This window comes from Agelaius phoeniceus, chromosome Z (assembly GCF_051311805.1).
Source record: "Agelaius phoeniceus isolate bAgePho1 chromosome Z, bAgePho1.hap1, whole genome shotgun sequence".
NCBI classification, from domain to species: domain Eukaryota; kingdom Metazoa; phylum Chordata; class Aves; order Passeriformes; family Icteridae; genus Agelaius; species Agelaius phoeniceus.
Window position 1 is genome coordinate 59,513,627 of NC_135303.1, and position 19,554 is coordinate 59,533,180.

The 19,554-nt window shown below is 34.1% G+C and overlaps 1 protein-coding gene across 11 annotated transcripts in view; it reads right to left on the reverse strand.

Annotated features, from left to right (window-relative positions):
• Positions 1 to 19,554, reverse strand: part of VPS13A (vacuolar protein sorting 13 homolog A) — a 108,241-nt gene that overhangs the window by 18,357 nt on the left and 70,330 nt on the right. For 5 of the 11 annotated variants that reach the window (XM_077171810.1, XM_077171809.1, XM_077171813.1 and 2 more), the window contains 20 exons: positions 18,842 to 19,237; positions 17,934 to 18,038; positions 17,695 to 17,841; positions 14,170 to 14,208; positions 13,046 to 13,174; positions 12,214 to 12,347; positions 10,651 to 10,780; positions 10,056 to 10,291; positions 7,904 to 8,057; positions 6,901 to 7,047; positions 6,258 to 6,339; positions 4,881 to 4,950; positions 4,193 to 4,298; positions 3,723 to 3,836; positions 2,307 to 2,452; positions 2,111 to 2,192; positions 1,351 to 1,464; positions 861 to 936; positions 596 to 759; positions 177 to 222 (listed from right to left, as the gene is read on the reverse strand). In XM_077171810.1, coding sequence (XP_077027925.1) covers positions 177 to 222; positions 596 to 759; positions 861 to 936; positions 1,351 to 1,464; positions 2,111 to 2,192; positions 2,307 to 2,452; positions 3,723 to 3,836; positions 4,193 to 4,298; positions 4,881 to 4,950; positions 6,258 to 6,339; positions 6,901 to 7,047; positions 7,904 to 8,057; positions 10,056 to 10,291; positions 10,651 to 10,780; positions 12,214 to 12,347; positions 13,046 to 13,174; positions 14,170 to 14,208; positions 17,695 to 17,841; positions 17,934 to 18,038; positions 18,842 to 19,237 — 2,617 coding nt within the window. Of the gene's footprint in view, positions 1 to 176; positions 223 to 595; positions 760 to 860; positions 937 to 1,350; positions 1,465 to 2,110; positions 2,193 to 2,306; positions 2,453 to 3,722; positions 3,837 to 4,192; positions 4,299 to 4,880; positions 4,951 to 6,257; positions 6,340 to 6,900; positions 7,048 to 7,903; positions 8,058 to 10,055; positions 10,292 to 10,650; positions 10,781 to 12,213; positions 12,348 to 13,045; positions 13,175 to 14,169; positions 14,209 to 17,694; positions 17,842 to 17,933; positions 18,039 to 18,841; positions 19,238 to 19,554 lie in introns of those variants that run through there. The other 6 variants (XM_054651745.2, XM_054651744.2, XM_054651755.2 and 3 more) reach the window with 3 other exon arrangements.

Here is a 19,554-nt window from a genome sequence, read left to right on the forward strand (position 1 = left end):
CTTATTTGATAACTACGTAGTCTCCACACAAAGTTCATGTAAACAGCATTTAAACTGTAAGTCAGTAGAAATATAAAATCTTGACAAAGAGTTTTATAACTCTGATTTACAACAGCTCATCAAAAATCAAAAATTCACCATTGTGTGAACAGTTAATGCATCAAGACCAAACTTACCTCTTATAGGTTTTGTAACTATTCCTGTTATGCCACTGACAAAACCCTACCAGGATAAACAAAACAGACATTACAAATATGCTTCCATACAATATTTTTCATTTTTAACATTTTTCTTCCTACTTCATTGGTTCATAGCCTAAAAGTACATGTGTTGGGAGTATTCTAGAATTCACTACAAGCCAACAGAATTAGAGGCACCTGCCTCACAGTTTCTACCTTCTTTTCTATCCTATTGCATTCTTCTATACAACTGTCATTTAATTGTAGCTATACACCTGCAAAACTAAAATTAAAATTAAGAAACTAAAAAAAAACTAACTCAAAAAAATTGAAAACCAACAACTCTCTGGGGAACACAACAAGTGCCTGGTACTCTTGCCTGCATAAAATTAATAAATTTTTGCTTTCCTCCTTACAGAAACCAGTCCTTTTCCACCACGAGTGATACCCTCTCTCAGACCAGTGGGTTGTTTGTTCATGGCTTCTCTCCTTTTTTGCTGGTAATCTTCATCCATAGTTATTGCAGCTACTCCTTTTGCCATAGCACCTGTGATTCTTGAGGCAGCTCCTGCTAATCCACCTATTGGAATATAAAACAAATTAAAACTCTAATGCAATTTACAAATACTCGGCTCTATTGTTTACTATTAGGCAAACTACCATCACAGCACTGAAACTTACCAACAGCACCCCCTACCAGTGCTTTAAGTCCTAGTGCCATTCCCTCTATAAATTCCTCAGGACCCTGGATGGCTCCCTATGAGAAAAAAGGACACACTCAGAATGAGCTTTGAATAGTATGCCTTATATATTTTTATTGGGATTTATATGTAACAAAGAGGAAAACAGGATGACACTGAGTGATAAAGTGTGAAAGCACCCACAAAAGCTCCTGTGAAAGACGGACAATTTTAGAATAATAATGAATTCCACGAAGTTTGCTTATTTTAAGGAGAAGCAAAATACTTATTTTAAGGTGTGAACTGTAAGAAATGGCCTTTTGATAGTTAAGTAGACATCTCTGTCCTTTTTACTCTCACTTGAGTTTTCCAGGCATTTTCACTTGAAATTTTCAATTCTAAATCTAAATTTAAAACCAAGAAAGTATTAATATAGATTTTCAATACAATGTCTATCTATCTACTTGTAAAAGGGCAGCGGAGAATTTTACCTGATATGGTTCATAGAAAAAAGCTTCTACTCCTTCAGACAAGCCTCTTATGAATCCAAATGGATTACCCAACACATCAAGGCCAAGAATAAGAATATACATCTGTTTAATAGCCTGAAATGAGAATAGGTATTAGAGAAAATATTTCCTAAATTATACTAAAACAAAGGCAAACAGTGTAGTATCTCAGATTAAAACAGGGAAAGAAACATGACTTAAATATAAAAACCTCAAAATTGTCCAGAGAAGTAGAAGTAGTTGTAATAAAAAGATGAGAAAATCAGTGAGTAAACCATATTATGTCAGCCAAGAAATAACATTACTTAAAAGCATTACAGTAGGTCCTCATTATTAATGATGGATGGAGAGGACTAATTCTTTTATGCAAAAGTATTTTTGTTGGATTCTCTCCACTGGATGACAGGGCTTTCAACAGCACACAAAAGCCAAAAAGGTACTATGATTTGAATAGTACTAATGTCCAAGAAATTGCATCCGCATTTTAATGCCAATCATGTTTGATCAGAGCTCCATCGTGTTTGCTTCCCCTATCTATTCCAGTAAGATGTTTTGTTATCCATGCCACCTGGCAAGGCAATAAAATCCTACTAATGAGTAATTGGCTTGTATGCATTTATTTAACCTTTGTATATAAATACAAGGATGAAAGTAAATTTTATTTTGTTTAATAGAATGAAAGTGCACAGTAGCAGTTTCAAAATAAAAATTTATTGGAATGTTGATATTTTCTTATTCTCACCTGTTTTGAATAATGCCTTACAACTGATGATTGAAGCTGCTGTGTAGTACAGAAGTCATACCTGAGCTCAAAGAATGCCAACCTAAAAAAAGAGAGAAAAAGTAAATCCTTACTGCACAGTACAAAATAAAACTAAACATATGTAATATTGATATAATCTTTGTGAGTGATTTTTACATTCATATTTTTAACCTACTTAAAGACAATATCTTGTACATCTGTTAGGGTGGCCCCTATACTCTTCAGCAGGAGATTCAAGGACTGAAATGGTATCAGTTCATTCTTTCTTTCTTCTTTGTTACTATCTTCTCCACCCGTACTGAGTGAAAAGCTCAGGTGTAACTGAAGGATAAAAATGAGATTGGGAAACAACATGGTTAGTTGTTAGTTGTATGATATTTCTATCTTTATAATCTTTTAGATTATTTAAAATTTGAGTTAGGACATTTCTAGTCTGGCTGAAACCAGTCTGACTTTGTAACAGAGTACACAAATGCATAATGTAGGCCAAAAAAAGCCCACTGACATTTAAAGACGAAGTGAAGAATTTAAACTACCTTTGAGAAAATAATCTGCTTACTTCTGTTTTCAGAGATGGTCTCTGGATTCTTTCATATATAATTTAGATTATTAAGTCATTTTTAAAACATTTTGTTTGTCTAAGTTATACCCAAAATCAAAGCAGACAGAAAATGACAACACAGCATAGAGTCCAAGCAAGAATGTAAAATAAAACCTTGAAAACAAATAAATACTAACACAAGTTTTGCAGGTACCAAATAATTACTGGAATATGCATACAGGAAAAATCCTACTTGTGCACACCTGAAATAACCAAAGCATTTGTTTCAAAGAAGTCAGAAAAGAACAACATTCAGGATAATTGCTCAAATGACTTTCAGGCACAAAATGGTAGAAATCTATCCAGCCATTTTCAAAATCAGATTAAAGGAAGTTATGCCTGTTTCTGACTCTCTGAAGACAATATCACGCAACATTCATTATGTTATAACAGAGCTTAACTGTAGCTCATTTCAGTGATACACAGCTTACCTTGCAGAATCATTGTCACTCAATCCATAACTACTGAAGACTAAGTTCTTAGTAAAAACTTGAGCCCATTTATTCTATCCCATTTCCTCCCTGCACTTTTTCTTGTCAAATATAATTTCTAACATCTCACAAGATACTGCAAAGAGGTGCAACTCAAATCATTCTCTGATCTACTTCCCATGGATAGATGAGAGACTCTTAACAACTGTTATAGAGCCTATAAAGTCCTATCACAGTTGTAATAATGTTAACTGCACACTAATCTCCTACCCTTCATATACATGTTTTTTAGAAATTATATAATTTTCCAATCCATAATACCCTGTGTGTACACAAATGAGCATTTTGCAAGGAACTCATAAATAATAAAATGAAAAAAAATTACTCATAAAGTAAGCCATAAGAATGCAATAGTAAGTTAGTGGTTACAATGAAAATACTTTCTTGGCCTTTTTTTTTAATCAGTACATTTCAATCTTAATTTCCACTGCCTACTATCCTGGACAAGACAAAACATTTTCAGAGAGCAAACTCAGTCTATAACGTGAAAAAGGAATACCTTAATTGGAGATATATGGAAGTATTCATACAAGCTGATTTGTGATGTATCCATTGATGACACACTCATTAGCTCTTCTTGAAGAGATTCAACATCCTTTTCAAAAAGTTGTAGCTGTAAATGCATTTGAAAAAGATATTTCTTCAATATTTGGAGTATATAAAACTACTAGTCATTTTTCACTGATGACAATACATTGACTAATACTACTTATACTCTCATGTACAAACTCCTCTCATTGTCCCTGTACTACAACATTTAAAGCCTTCTTTCCATACCATACAGGATGAGCATGAAAGACGGAGTCTACTATCTGACAGGGAACAGTAAATGAAAACCTCACAGCTCCATATTACTATATCAACCATTGATATGGACACAGAAAAATAATTTTTAATTTTTTTTTAAATACAAGTTGAATTGTTACAGATTTAAAATCTATTTATCTTCAAACAACAAAAGGTTTCTACCTCTTGGTCACTTGGCACATCAGTCTGTGTAAAGAATTCACCTACTGCATACAGGAAGCCAAGATCTAATCTGAGGTCCATCTCTTGAATCAGAACCTTAAAGTACCTGCACATGAAACAAAAAATAATTATTAAGGTGTTCTACAAAAACATGTAACACTTAAAGTTTAGTACTGGTTAGACCACTTACACAACTTCAGGTACTGGTTTTGGTGGGTTATTTTGGTGTGGGTTTTTGTTTTGGGGTGTTGTATTTTTGTGCGTGTATTTGTTGTTGATTTTCTTTTTTTATTTGTTTTGTGGGGTTTTTGAGGGATTCATCATTGCAGGCAAAAAGAAGGCTTCCCACTTAGGTGTAATATAAACACATTTCCAAATAACCAAAACCATTTTAAACACATAGCAGCATTTAACACTGTATATAGCACAACTATACACAGATTTCCTTTCTAAATAAAGATGACTAAAAACACGCATTAAAAAGACATCTAAAAATCCTTGATTTATTCTTCAGTTACATGGATAATAAAGGACACTGAGCTTTCACCTCTGTTAAAATGCTCTGAGATTCCAAGACTGAGTTTGTGTTAAAATTACTTTTCATTATGTTTACCTCTGTATATTTTTAATTTTAAAGCTTGATAATGTATCCAATAGCAATAGAGATGGAACATGTCAAAATACTTACTTAATATGTGATATTTGTGAGTGTCCTGCAGTTCTCATGACAATACTGACATCAGTAAATGGTTTAGGTGCTGTAAAGTTGTCAAATAAAAAGAGATCAGCACAGATTGTTATATGACATACATAATTTCATAAGATTTTTTTATGAAAATGTAATATACATTCAGGGTTTTTTCAATCCTGCACAACAGGATTACATAATGGATATGACTGGTAAACAACTGAGACAGGGAAAAGAGCAGGAACAGAAAGTAATAGGAAGACAAGGATTAAATGGAACATCAAAATGCTATTTAACTGAAAATGCACCATTTTCATTTAAAAGCAAGTTAATATTGATATATTAGATTTATGTCATTTCTTTAGTCATGGAATAAGATTTTCCCATGGCTGATGCGAAAATGTAAACTAAACAAACAAAAATGAATTCTGCAGATTCATGCAATGCAGCTTAAAACCAATCATATTCAGAATGAGCAACTGACATCTCACTAGCTTCTGAACAAAATTGCAAGCAGTATTCTTTGTCTCTATCCAGAATCCCTTTTGATATTACTTAGGTTTTCCGAGTGACTTCAGTGTAAAAAAATTAATGAAAGACTCCAGCTCATCACGTAGTATAGCAACATTGAGCTCTATGCTCTATGCTCCAAGCAATGGAGAAAGCTACCTAAAAGCATACAAAATATAATTTGCCAACTGGAGAGCTTATAAGCCTCACTTAACAACTCTGAGCTTAGGCACATTTCTTTTCTTGGTAGCTAAGATTACTTCAGATAGATTACTAGGATATGCACTGCATGATACTAGAGCAGTAGGAAAATAGTGGAAGACTAAAGGCGACAAGTGAATCCTCACTGCCCCAAAACTCCAAATGTAAGTAGCACAGAAACAGTGCAACAGATTCACTACCATCAAAACTACCAAAACTTATCTTATGAACAGACCAATCTTCTCATGTATTAGTCAGCATTAAATTTTACTGGTGGTCTGAACTGAAAACCTCCTTTTAAATTTATTAAGTAACTTTCATGTCATATGTTCTCCACAATCAATTAAGTAATGTGCCAAAAAGATGCTCTTAAAAGGTATCATAATGACAAAGACATTTTCTTTTTTTCTGTTAATTGCTAACTGTTGAAATAGTGTTCTGTATATCTTCTTTGTAGGTAACTGCTTCCTTACTTCTACTTTTATTATTTGTATTATCTGTAGTCAGAAAGCTCATGCAGACTTCACCTGATAAAAATGAAAAGTGATAAAAGTGATAAAAGTGAAAAATCTGATAAAAGTGAAAAATCTGATAAAATTATTAACTTCAGTACAAGCAAGTTATCTTTTGTTTTAAAAGGAAGGATTATGTTAAACTAGAACAAACCTGAATCCAAGGTGATGGACTTTGGAGGTTTAATAGGATAGAACACAAAGGGAAATATGGCTCCAGGAATCTGGTTTTGTATCTAGTAGGGGTAAGGACAGGACAAGGTGCATCACATTAGCTTTTCAATAGTGAAATATTTTAAGACCAGGACAAACTCTAGAGATACGATCTTTACCTGTGGCCTTCCACCAATCCAAAAGCAGAAAAAAGCCACTACTGTACTTAAAATATATCTATTTTCAAAATATAATAATTAAATTCTAATAATTTAGAAAAGCTTCTTCAAATTGATAGTAATAAATGGTCCACAAAAGATTTGCAAAGGATTTGTTCTTGAAATATTGAGCATAACAAGACTAGAAATTTCACCTCTCTTTTTGCTTGTTATACAGAAATGCTCCAAGAAAAAGCAAGTAAGATGAATGCCAAATATTTTTCTTATGAAATGTCATATTTGTCTTCCTTTTTTTCCAAGAAGCACTTAAGTAGTATTTTCAAAGATTGAGAAGCACTGATGTAAAAGCCAATGCTTACTATTAAACTGAAAACATGAGAAATCCAAAAAATTCTAGAAATGAACCCAAGTTTCCATAAAGTTGTTCTTCAGAATAAGTAACAACGACTTTTTGACATGACTCACTTGTATCCTGTAAATTTGAATTCTGAAAGACTTCTGATGTGCAGAGGAACTGTATTCCACTTTTAAAGCTGGCAGATAATTTCTTCTGATAGGAATCTCATTTGGCTGTTGAATTGTCATGTTCATTCCATTAGGAGTTAAACATACCTATTGTATTATTATTAGAGAAAATTTAGTATGTGAAGTGTTTTAAAATCCTGCTTCATATACTTGAAAATTTACACTGTTCACCAATATTGCAAACCTTAGCAGTAAAAGTTCTGAACCTTTTAAGTTAGATGTCATAATTTCCCTCTATTTAAAGCAAACAAATTTTGCCATAAATTAAAAATAGAAATAAAACTACAAAGTAGTGCATTATTTGGGGGTTACTAACATTTACCACATAGCTATCTAGAAGAAAAGCTGAACAGTGTAATGGACTATGACTGGCATAAACATTGGATCATTTATCTATCCAGTGTTTATTTTCCTACAGCACATTTCTAATGAGTGCCTAGAACTCATCCATACACAAGGACTGAGCATTTGAAGCATAATGTGCTTCTATATCCCAGAATCATTTCTGAAATTTCTTTTTCAATCTTATGTGGTTGAATGACAGCTAAATCATTCCACAACAAGCTGTTTTGAAAATACAGGATTTCAGGCTAAAACAAACAAATCAACCCCAAACTAATATATTTACTGGTATAACACATGAACCAAATGCAAACCTTCCTCACTGTAGTTTTACACATATTTAGTACTACAAGCTCCAAAAATGGTACACCTCAATTTCAAAGTCAGGCACTAACAACAAAAAGTCTGTAGTAATATATCAAGTTTGTGGAATATTTCCTGCACTTTTTAATACAGAGATAAAGAAGTGTTTTCAAATGAAGTAGGCAAATCAATCATCTCAAATTTTACCGTAAGTTTTATCAAAGACAGCAAAATTGATATATTATCTTTTTCTTGTGCATACATATAAGCAACAAAATTAGAGAACTATCAGTATTACCAAAACATTCGATTCCAACTCAATAATCTTATTTTCTGAAGGGCTTAGCTCACTGTAATCTCTGAATTCTTGTTCTAATTTATCAATTTGCTTAACACTCATTGGTCTCCATCTTGACTTCTTCTTCGGTTTTGTCTCCCACACCACATCAGAACTTTGAAAACAAAACAAAGAAGCAAAAGAGAAGTATTAGCTTTTTGAAAACAAGTCTTCAAGAACACAAAGAACACACCTACTTCAGTGTGACTTTTAATATGTTGTAACTAGGGATGAGAAAGCACAACATAAAGCACTACTGTAGCAAACAGAAGCGACCCAAATCATGCACTGCCTTCTTGGAACTAAAGAGAAGCCAGTCTCTCCACTATGATGGGGAAAAAAAAAAGTTAACAAGTGTGTTTAACTCCCCACTTTGATGAAGATGGGTATGTAGTGATACTAAGGAAGCTCCATCAAAGAAGTAGCACTGACATCCATTGTCCTACAATCTCAATGTAGTTTTCTGCTTATAGTCCTGCAATTACTTTGGCGTTTTAAATTTACTACAAATTGAAAAGTTCAAGTCAAGATAAAATGCCTCCTGCACTGTGTCTTATTTTTGACAGCTTCTTTATTTAGTCTTTCCATCTAAAATCAAGAGGTGGTTTTGTTTTACATGTTTCTTCTACTGATTTCATGGTGGGAGTTTTGGGTTTGTTTCTTGTTTGTTTTTTTAAAAATGCTATCCTTTCCTCTGTCTCTCAGTTTTATTAATGCAAATAATTAAACAACCTTAAAGGGCATTAGATGTTCTTCCCACTGCTTCTGTGAAAAGCTCTGTGCTTGACTTCACCTTACAGTCAAACTTAAAGCATAAAATAGGGCACAAACCAACACTATCAGGCAGGTAGAAGATACTTCTTCCCGCAAATTACTCTCTAGACTATAAAAATATGTAGCTTTCCAGACACAGCCACCTAACCTCTTTTACCTATACCTGTGCCTGTACTGAGACACATCAATGGCAGAAAAAACAAAGGTGAGCTGAAGTTCAAAACAACAACTACAAAAAAGAGTACTATCTTGATTGTTGAGAGTTTCCTCCTTTTTTTTTCTTTCCACCTTTTTTGGTTTTGTTTTTGGGTTTTAGGGTTTTTTCCTTGCTCCTAAAACAATGAAGCCAATTTCAACAGTACTGCCATCCATTTTCAAGAAATCTGGCATCTCATCAGGGTTTGACAAGAAAATAAAACTAACTATAAGCACTAGACAAATTACTATGGATGACTGCTTTCAAAGAAAAACAAATTTAGTGAAATCTCAACACTATTGTGAATCTCAGCAATCAGCTGCCACTTTTAATGAAGTATTTCCACTGCCTAAATATCAGAGCACAGCTTCTCAGGTGAGGGCAAGGACTGGAATTTTCTTAGAAAATTATGGATATGATTATGTGAAGCCTATGTGTATGAGAACTTCACGCTTGTTTGTTCTTCAGTAAAGTGCAAAGAATTAATCAAGAAAAAACAACTCTCACTCTGTCAACCTCATAACTGAATAAAAAGAAGTGTGTGGATTATGGCAATTATATTCAAGTGTCCCTTAATGATTACAAAGAGCCTCTGTTCAAATATATGATAGCACACATTTCCAAAGCATTACCTAATTTCTTTTCTGCTTCCATCTGAAATGTATAATTATAGTAAAACCCAAGCAGTAGAGCCATGGACCACCATAATTAATCAACCAAAACTAAAGGGACCTACAAGCTTTTGCATCAAAATTTCCAATGCAGAATTCAGCTGCTTGTGTAGTGAAGATAACAATACCCACTGACACAAACTATTTGCAGACTTTGCTCCTTAAAACTCTCTTATCACTTCTCAAACTACCTGGACAGGAAATATTTTCTGTCCAGTGTACTGGGAAGTCTGCTACACAGAATTACAAATACACGTTCCAAAACCACATACATCTAAATACAGTTAGCATATGCATTAGAACAAAACACAGTGAAAGCATTTCTCTTGGCAGCAGGAAAATGTAGTCATTAGGTTTGAACACTATTAACCCAGACCTCTATTTGCTCTTTCAGCACAAGCCAAAATGAAATACACAGAGTGAAAATATCTGAAGTTAAACATTTTATACTGTTCCACACAAAGTAAGTTACCTTGTAATTCCAATGTAGGACACCTCTTGTTTTGTATAATTATTAACCAATGAAATTCCAACATCTTGCAAAGACAGAACAATTTCTTGTTCTGCTAGTTCTGCTTTTACACTTTCGTATGTCAATTTAAATACATTCTCATCTTCAGTGAACAGGACAATACGCTGCAAACCTTCATAAAATGACATTAAATAGACCACTTTTCTAGAATCCAAACTGAGTACTTCCATTTTGTCCTACAAATGAGAGGAAAAGTTTTTACAATGCTATTATCATTCTACATCACAAAAAAAAAAAGCCACAGTCTTAGCAACACAACAGAGGAAGACTTTTTTTTAAGGTAAAGGAAACGAAGTAATTACAAAGTTTTATGACAACCTCTCACCACACACACACCCAGTGACACTTTTCAACAGAAGAATGCTTACTTGAGCAAGCTCCGGCAAACAAAGTGTTGTTACTGTTCTGTGTTTGGAACTCATGTATGAGACTGCTGATTATGCTCATTAAACACGAGTTTCATGCATACACTGATAATGGACATATAAAAATAAAATTACACAATTAAAAGAAGATTTTGATAAAAAGAATATACCTCTTTTGCAGCAATTTCCTCGGTTCTATTTCCACACCTCCATTTTAATTTCTTAGATCCTGTTGGGTCTGCCCAAGTATACAACACTGCCTTATTTGGCTGAAGGCAGTCTTCCAATTCACTGAGGGAGCTAGAACAAAGTAATTTTAAATTCAAATGTCAATGAATATTTTGTGTCAGTGACCTTTGCAGTCTAGCATTTCAACAAGAACACTAATAATATTTTCAAGTAATGTGAACAGGACAAAAATAACATTATGCATGAAAAAACACGCACAAAAACATTCTCACAACAGCAATATGAATGAGGATTTGTACTTTAATATACATATATATACTTTAAAAATAAAGTATATACAGTAGATTTTATATACTCATTTTCTTCCCCCTTTGCGATCAACATTTTAAGTCCATTCCCCCTCACATATACTTAAAAACTTGAAGAATTGTCTTCTACAGCTCTGTGAAAGGAGGCTACCCCAGGAGAGGAAGTGGAGAGATGCTCATCTCTGCTTGCTAGGATCCAGTTATTTGAACCATTCCCTTGCATCCATGCTGTGCCAGGGTTAGACTAAACATTAAAAAGATTTTCTCTCAAAACACTGGAACAGGCTTTCATGAGAGGCACGAGATGCCACAAGCCCTTGACTTGCACAACACCCTTAATAACATGCTTTAACTTTTTATCAGACCTAAAGTGGTCAGGCAGGTGGGACTAAATGTAGGCCCTTCCACATATGAAACACTGTACTCTGTTCTAACTAAATTGACAATAGGGATTCCCACAATTTATCTAAAAAGATAAAAATTACTAATCTTTACAAAGAAAAAACAAGCCAAACAATCATTCTTTAGGCAAACAGGAAGCAAACAGGATTTGACTAACTCTTCCACCTTCCAAGTAAAAATCTTTAAACAACACTGCTCTGACTGACTGAAGGGAGAAAATAATAGGCTGTTTGGCTTTTAAAAATAAATAATTCAAGAATGATGCAGGTATACACTTCTCAGCATTGCTCAGTGTCTGCATACAGTGGCAAAGCGTTACAAAAACATTACTGGTAGAGAAGAGTGTAACTGTGTACAGGTGCAGAAGTAAATATTCACTCACTGCAGAAGACCAATATTCATTAAAATTATCTTAGTTTTGTCCTGCCTTGGCAAAATTTATGTAACTACCTCTCATCCCCTATCTCACATAATTTGAACCCATTCTTTCAGCTAAATTTTCTTCACTACTTATTCTGCACAGTCAGGACCTGCACAGTTCCAGAAAAGCACATTCTTTGCTCCCCACCAGGAATGTAAATGTCACAAGGCCACAAAATTCATATAAAAAGACACCACAAAACAGCTCACTTGTAAAACTACCTAGCAGTATTTAACATTGCTAACAATTCACTGCCTTCAATTTACCAAGCAAGAGATTTTTGGGTGCTCTGACAAAATTTGACAGCCATTTCCTCAAGACAGGCTTCTTTAGAGAATGCATGCTTACAATATACAAAACTATAGTTCATATGTCTCCATGCAAACATCCACACTAAACCTCTTCATACATACCTTTGTCCATACTCAATAATTTCCTCTTTGGTATGGTTTATCAACAGAAATGGAGCTGCACCATCGTGGTAATTAGAAAAGGTAATCACTGTAGAATGTTCAGTCAGATTAACATCCACTGCAATTCCTCCAAGCTATCAGTTGTAAAAATTTTAAAGTAAATAACAGTAGAATGGATTTCCAAAGCCAATGTAAATGCAGAGCAAATGTAATTTAAATATTTTGAAGAACTTTTCTTCTCATCATAAGATAAAATTATCATGTAGTAAAACAAGCTGTTTTACCATACCTTCAAAATATCTCCTTGATCTAAATACTAGGTAGCAGGTATTACAATTTGTAATTAAAACTATGCAGAAGAGTTCTGTACTGTGAAAATTTAGACTGGTAGTAGAGTAACGTTCCTTATTACAAGCATAAACATTCATGGCCTCAAGAACATTATACTACAAAAACCACTCACCTACTTAAAAACTACTGCTAGATGAGACTATCTGCAACATACAAGTAAATTTAGTGAAGTCAAAGTTATTCAGTGTTACTTTAGAACTATTATTAATACTTCTCTAAAGAATATTTGCTACACAATCTCTATTTTAGCTTCTGTAGAACTGCTCCCCAGAGAAGCACTTAAAACAGAATACCTACTTACATTTGTTTGTACACACACAAAAGAGAGAGCATGCGAATGCATTTACATAAACATAATATTTTCTTCAGCTAAGGTTTTGCAATAGTTGATAGCATGGGAAAACAAAGTTTTGAGAACGAAAATTAAAAAGTGATTTATGCTGTTTTACTTAACATGTAAATATGGAAGGCAGTATGTTACCTTATTGTCCAAATGCAGTAAAAGACAGTTTTCTTGCTGATCAAAATTTATCTTCTTTGGAGGGAGATCAGAATTTTCAACTCTAACAAGCAGTTTGTTGGCATCATTTTCAGGCCAAAAAGGAATGCACTAGAAAAATTGGAAATTTCAAAGTCAAAATACAAAATCAGGCTTTAAATGCCATTCACATTGGCCCAAAATTCATCTAATAAAGTCTATCGAAAAGTGTATCAATTAGAATCAGAAACCCTATCTAAAAACCCTGAAAGTTATCACTTACCTGAATACAGTAAATTAAAAGGAAGTCAAGAAATAATTCTGACTATACTGAAGAAAGTGAGGAGTAAGGAACTAAAGTGGAAACGGTAAGACTCCATATTCACAAAAAGAAGTATATTTAAAATGGAAAAAGTACATAAAATCTAGAGTATAAAATAACTACAACATTGAAAATGCCAAGCTTGGTAAAATAAAAAAAATTAAACTGTTCTTCCATTAGCAGACCTTTTCCAAAAAAAGTATAAATTTTAAAATCAATTTTACAGTGATAATGAATGACAACAAAATGGGGCATTAGCATAAATGCCACCCCAGGGTAACTTGAGTACACAGGACATCAGCTACTAGCAGTCCTTCTAAAAGCGTTTCATATCTATCTAAAAGTACATATATACACATATATGTATATGGGTATAAAACACACAGTATGAAGCATTAGGCAGCTAAATCATAGAGCACTTTCTGCTATTCATAGTCACAGCTGAAATCATAACCATTGTGGATTTAAAAATATCAAAGGCGATCTCTCTTCAATTGTTTGCTTGATAAATGGAGACAACCAGGAGACAGAGAAGACAAAAGTTTTAATGGTAACTAATGAAAACTCTCTTAACTGAATCCTACCACAAGAACAAGCTATGACTAATAGTAAATCTCAGCTATCAACAGGCAAAGTCTTTTTTGACAGACCATCTTTCCCATATTTCAAACTGTTGACATGCAGCATCCAAAATTTTAGAACCATTTTTCTCTAACATAGTTTAAGAAATGAGATGTCCGTATTTAACTGCATCTGAATCCTAGAATTAATTCTTCAGTGGTGAAAGGCTAGTTCACCAACTTACCATGCCACTAAGTTCCCTTTCCCATTGTTTCTCACACCACAGGAAGCAGGAAGACAAAGGAAAAAAATATAGTTAAACGGTAAGATTGAAGGTGTAATTTACATCAACATGTATCCCACAGACAAAGGAAATTTAAATTGTGCTGTAAATTATAATAAAACTCAGCATGTAAGTCTCAACACGGAATTAACAGAGCCCAGAAGAAATTCAAGAAGAATCAGTCAATAGTAAATGGAAGTTTAAAATCCAAACCAAAGAAGTAAAAAAGACTGGCTAAACAAGACATTACAGAATCAACTATAAGGAACTGAAAATTTTTTGTAGTAGACTTTAGCCAGAGATTGTGTCACATAATGATGTAATTTTCAAGCCTTTTACCACACACTTTTTAAGTGCTTCACCAGATGTTATATTTATACAACATTTTTGCTTCCACAGTGGGATCTTTATATTTAGCACTGGTCTTATGAACAGTCTTCAGCAATGTCTTCTTTCTATAAGGATAATTGTTGATCAACTGCCTTGCACTACGCATAATTCAAAGAACTGTCCTTAGCAAACCACTGCACACTAATCACTGTCCAATAAACTCTATTGCAATCTTTGAAGAACAATGCATTTTTCTAGAAATAGTGATTAAGGTTTCTGATATATTTAGTACTTTCCACAGGGAAAGATGGGACATGGAAGATGTCTCAGAGAAGGTAAGTTCTACATAAGAATTGCTTTCTTTCCTGAAAAGACAAGCTATCTGTCACTAAGAAAGAAGAGTGAATTTAAAAAAAAATCAGCAGGAAAGTCTCCGCTTAACTTAAAATGACAAAAAAAAATAGAATAGTGGGAGAAAGGAGCAAGCCAAAATATGCATTAACATTTCAGTAAGCTGCTTCATTTTTTGAAGATCTCCTTCCTAATGTAAGAGAGTATTGTGAGAAATACTCCAAAATTTATAGGCATTAATTTTAAAAATCTAGACTATCAGAACAGTAGAGCTACCCATCTTGGCAACAGCATCGGATGTAAACTTGCTCCTGGAAATTGTTCTGGATTAAGAACAGAGACAGATCAAAGACAGACCAACAGAGGCTTGATACTACCTACATTCAGAAGAGATGAAAATTGGATATTGTATTAGGCGACTGAATTACAAAAGAACAACCCTGGCAGACCAAGGTTGTCACAACATGGATTTTTAGAGACCGCCTATCAAAGGGAAAAATATCGACACAATGTGAAAACAGGTTTAGAAGGGGATACAGATTCTTCTGTTCACTTGTACACCTCTATTTGGTAAACTGCCATATCCAACTTTTTACAAGTTTTTAGAAGTGATCCTAAGATCACTCAGGATCTTAGTCCTCCCTGGATACTTTATTACTGAAAGAAGACTAAGATTTAATCAATACAATTATGAAACTCTAATTATGAAACCTAAGAAACTCTGACATTTGTGGGACAAGCTGGAAAATCCTGTAGGCATACAAATAAAACAGCCAACATGGAAACCTAGGGATGATACATGCAGAAGGTTATTTCAACTACCAAAACTACTACCTTTGAGTAGTTTTTGCACAAATTTTATAACTTTTTGTGAATAGTTTAGCTCATTCTAATAGCAAAGATATATCAAATATAAACCACAAAACAAGAAGTAATACCATCTGACCATATTTCCTAAGAGTAAGAAATTAGATACGAAGTTGCCCATACTACTACACATACACTATTATAGTGATGTAGTCATTTCAGAACTTTATCAATAAACTAGAGGAGGAATCATACATGTAAAGAACTCAAAAACTATGTAAGGCCAAGCAAAAAACGTTGGTTGAGAGGAACATAAGAATATTAAGAAATAGAACAAACAGGCAGGCTTATGACAATCAGTCTATTGTTGAGTAAAAGCAAAGAAACTTATTTTGAAAATGATAAGCATAATGGGAAGCTGAAGCGACTTCAACATCTAAAGATCTAAACCTTTATGCACACTTAACAAAAATCACAATGGAACAACATATCAATTTCATTAACTGAAATAATGCTATTTAAATGGCATATCTTTATTGACTGTATCATTAAAGATATTATGCACAGCTAAGGAGCATGTATTGAAGGTACCAAAAAAGTAATAGAAAGATCTGGTTAGGAATCTCATTGAACATAATTTTTTTAACTTCTGCAATTTGGTTTGCAAGCATTTTTAGTAACCACTTGGAGTATTTACAATGCTGATATTGAGGTGATGGAGTGTGTCCAAAGAATGGCAATGGAGCTGTTGAAAGGTCTAGAGCACCAGTCCTAGGAGGAGTGGCTGAGGGAGCTGGGATTGTTCTGTCTGGACAAAAGGAGGCTCAGAGGCCACCTTATCACACTGTACAACTAGCCTGAAAGGAGGTTGTGGCAAAGGGGGAGCTGGTCCCCAAGCATCAGGACCAAAGGAAACAGCCTCAGATGGCACCAGAGGACATATAAAGTGGTTATGAGGAAAAATTTCTTCACTAAAGAGAAAGTATGGCATTAGAATAGACTGCCCAAGGAAGTGGTGGAATCTCCATTACTGGAAGTGTTAAGAAAATTGTGGATGTGGCACTTGGGGATTTATTTTTGTGGTGATTTTTTTATGTTAGTGCCAGGTTTTTGGGTGGACTTGATACATTATCTTAAGAAATCTTTTCCAAGCCTAACAATCTTGTATTTCTAGGATTTTAAAGGAAATCAACTGGGCCTTCAACCACACTATTTTTTAGGCTAAACTGTTTTGGATAAGGCTCTGGGGAAGGGGAAGGATTCACTCTTCCCAGAAGGCACTACAGATCACTTACAGCTTTAAGAAACCTCCAACAGTACCCCAAACAAGCACTGCTTTTCCTACATGTCCTGCAGGAAGGCATGATGGCCCCAAGACCCAAAAACACATAAAACAAATTGTGTGATACTGCAGTGCAAACCGCCAAGATGCACACCCAGTCTGCAGTCTCTGCAGCACAGACAAAAGCCCTAAATCCATTTTCACACCACTTGGCCTGAGGGTCAGGGATCTCTTTCTAGGAAGTATGCATTGAGCACTTAGTAGCAGAAGTGAGACTCGATCCAGAAGAACCATTTGGATCATCTGAACTGAATCACATGAGGGAATTTCTCCTCATACCTAAGTGGCTTCATGTATACCAGGTCAACCAAAATATTCTACCACATACCACTGCTAAACTGAACAGAAGCTCCAGTGCCACTGCAGAGAGATAATACAGTAATAATATAATATAGTAGAGGTCTTTTTCTCATACTATTTATGATACAAGGTGACTGAATAAAAAATTCCAATTACAATGTAAACCAGCTTTACAGTATGTCCTAATTGAATACTGAGAAATGGTAAAAGATACAGATCATTTATTGAAAAGGCATGGTATAGTCAAGCATTGTCATGGAACACTACATATGGTTCACATTTTCCATCAGAGAATGCTCAAACCAGTTTTTTTCCCTTAGTGACACAACTTGGAATAATTTAAGTTTTAAGTTTACCTGTTGCAAAACAATGGGAATCCACTTTTCCTTGCCCTCTTCAGCTACTTCCAAAGTGTAATTACTTCTATTTGAAATCATAAAAAATGGAGTGAAGGTTACAATTCTGGTAATATTGAAACTGCTATTGTTTATGGTGATACCAACCTGTAAACAGAAGGACATTATTTTAAATACACTTTTTAAACCCCCTTTGCATCTCCTGAAAATAATTAATTTGAAAGATAAATTTAACTCACTTGATATTCCTTTTTATGACTCTTGCATTTCACAGAACCATGACTTCCAACAGTGTCCAGTGAAAATGGATCAGACAGTTCACTGTCAGTTACCCGAAGCTGCGCCTGTGAAGAAGCACCTGGAATTAATTTTCAATTTACAAGTCACTGACAACATTTAAAATTACATATATAAAGTATACATAAAGATAAATGGAAATACTGGTGTTTCTATTAAAAAAATCAAGACATAACAACTGCCAGTATCATCTCATAGATGTATTTTCAACCATTCTTAGTTATAACCCATGTAAAAGAAGCATTGTAAGTATAACACAATTCAGAGGAAGCAATCAGATAAGGATTCTTTAAAAACCAAAATAATTAAAATTTCAAAGGAAAATCAATGCACTCTTGTAATCTCTTTCATATCATTCATTCATCAGTAACATTCATAATTAAAAAACTAGGGAAACTCAAATGGTGAACTTAACCTTAGCATTCTATGTACCCAGAACCAATCTACCAACCACCACTGCAAGTATTAATTTTTCAAGTAGCATTCATTGCTCCAGTATCGCAGCTTTATATTTCCTACACAATTTCTCTGACTTACTTGGAATAAGAATTTTTATTGATGCAGTTTAAATGTAAAAGGAATTTGTTTTATTTGGAAAACAGCTTCTCTGTGAACTACTTCTTTCGAAGTGAGGATCTCTTCCTTAACAACACCTCTGATAATGTAAATTTCCTATCTCAAGCATATTTGACTACATGCTTATTTAGAACACTGTTTTTAGACAGAGATATTATAGGTTTCATGCCCTTTACAGAGCACAGGATAATGTAAACACATTTTAAAGTGTAAAAATGCTTTCATACAACAACATAAGGGAGTACAGTGCTGTCAGGTTTGCAAAATACAATACCTTGTTATTTTGAAGGAAGTTTTTAGGCTGGAAAGAAAAAAGGAGGGGCTTTTTGTAATCTGGAGGATGCTTGCGGTGAATACCATCTGCTTTGTATTGTAACATTCGACCAGTTTTATTCACCATCCAGTAGGGACTGTGAATTTCTATTACCATCTGCCCAGTTGTGTAGGTCACGTGAACAGCAATATCCAGTTCAGTCTTATCCAGCTCTGTGACACACTGAAATGTTGTGAAGCTGATATCAGGTAGATTGCTTTTTATATGGTACTCGCTTCTCCAGTCTTGATCAAGATAGTTAAGCAACTGCAAATCTAGTTTTGTTTGGTCCAAGACTGCATTATGAATCTGGGCAGAACATCCTTCTTGTAGAGTGTCATATTTGTTCCCATTGCCCTTAAAAAGACAATCAGACACCAAACAGGATACATTTACATGAATCATACACAAAATTTATATCAACTTTTAGTTTTTAGTTAGCTCTAAAAATTAGGATGCAAGCTATTTAGGCACAATTTTAAAATACCTTTTGTACTATTTAACTATGCTACTTTCCTGAACATCTACCTTAAAACACTATTTTGCAAAGAAACCTTAACGCATGGTCATCAATATTCAACATCAAAAAGCCCTGTCATCAAATTCAAACACACAAATATTCTTACATGACAAATTTCCTCAACACAGTATTTTCTTCAGTAAATTTAAATTTG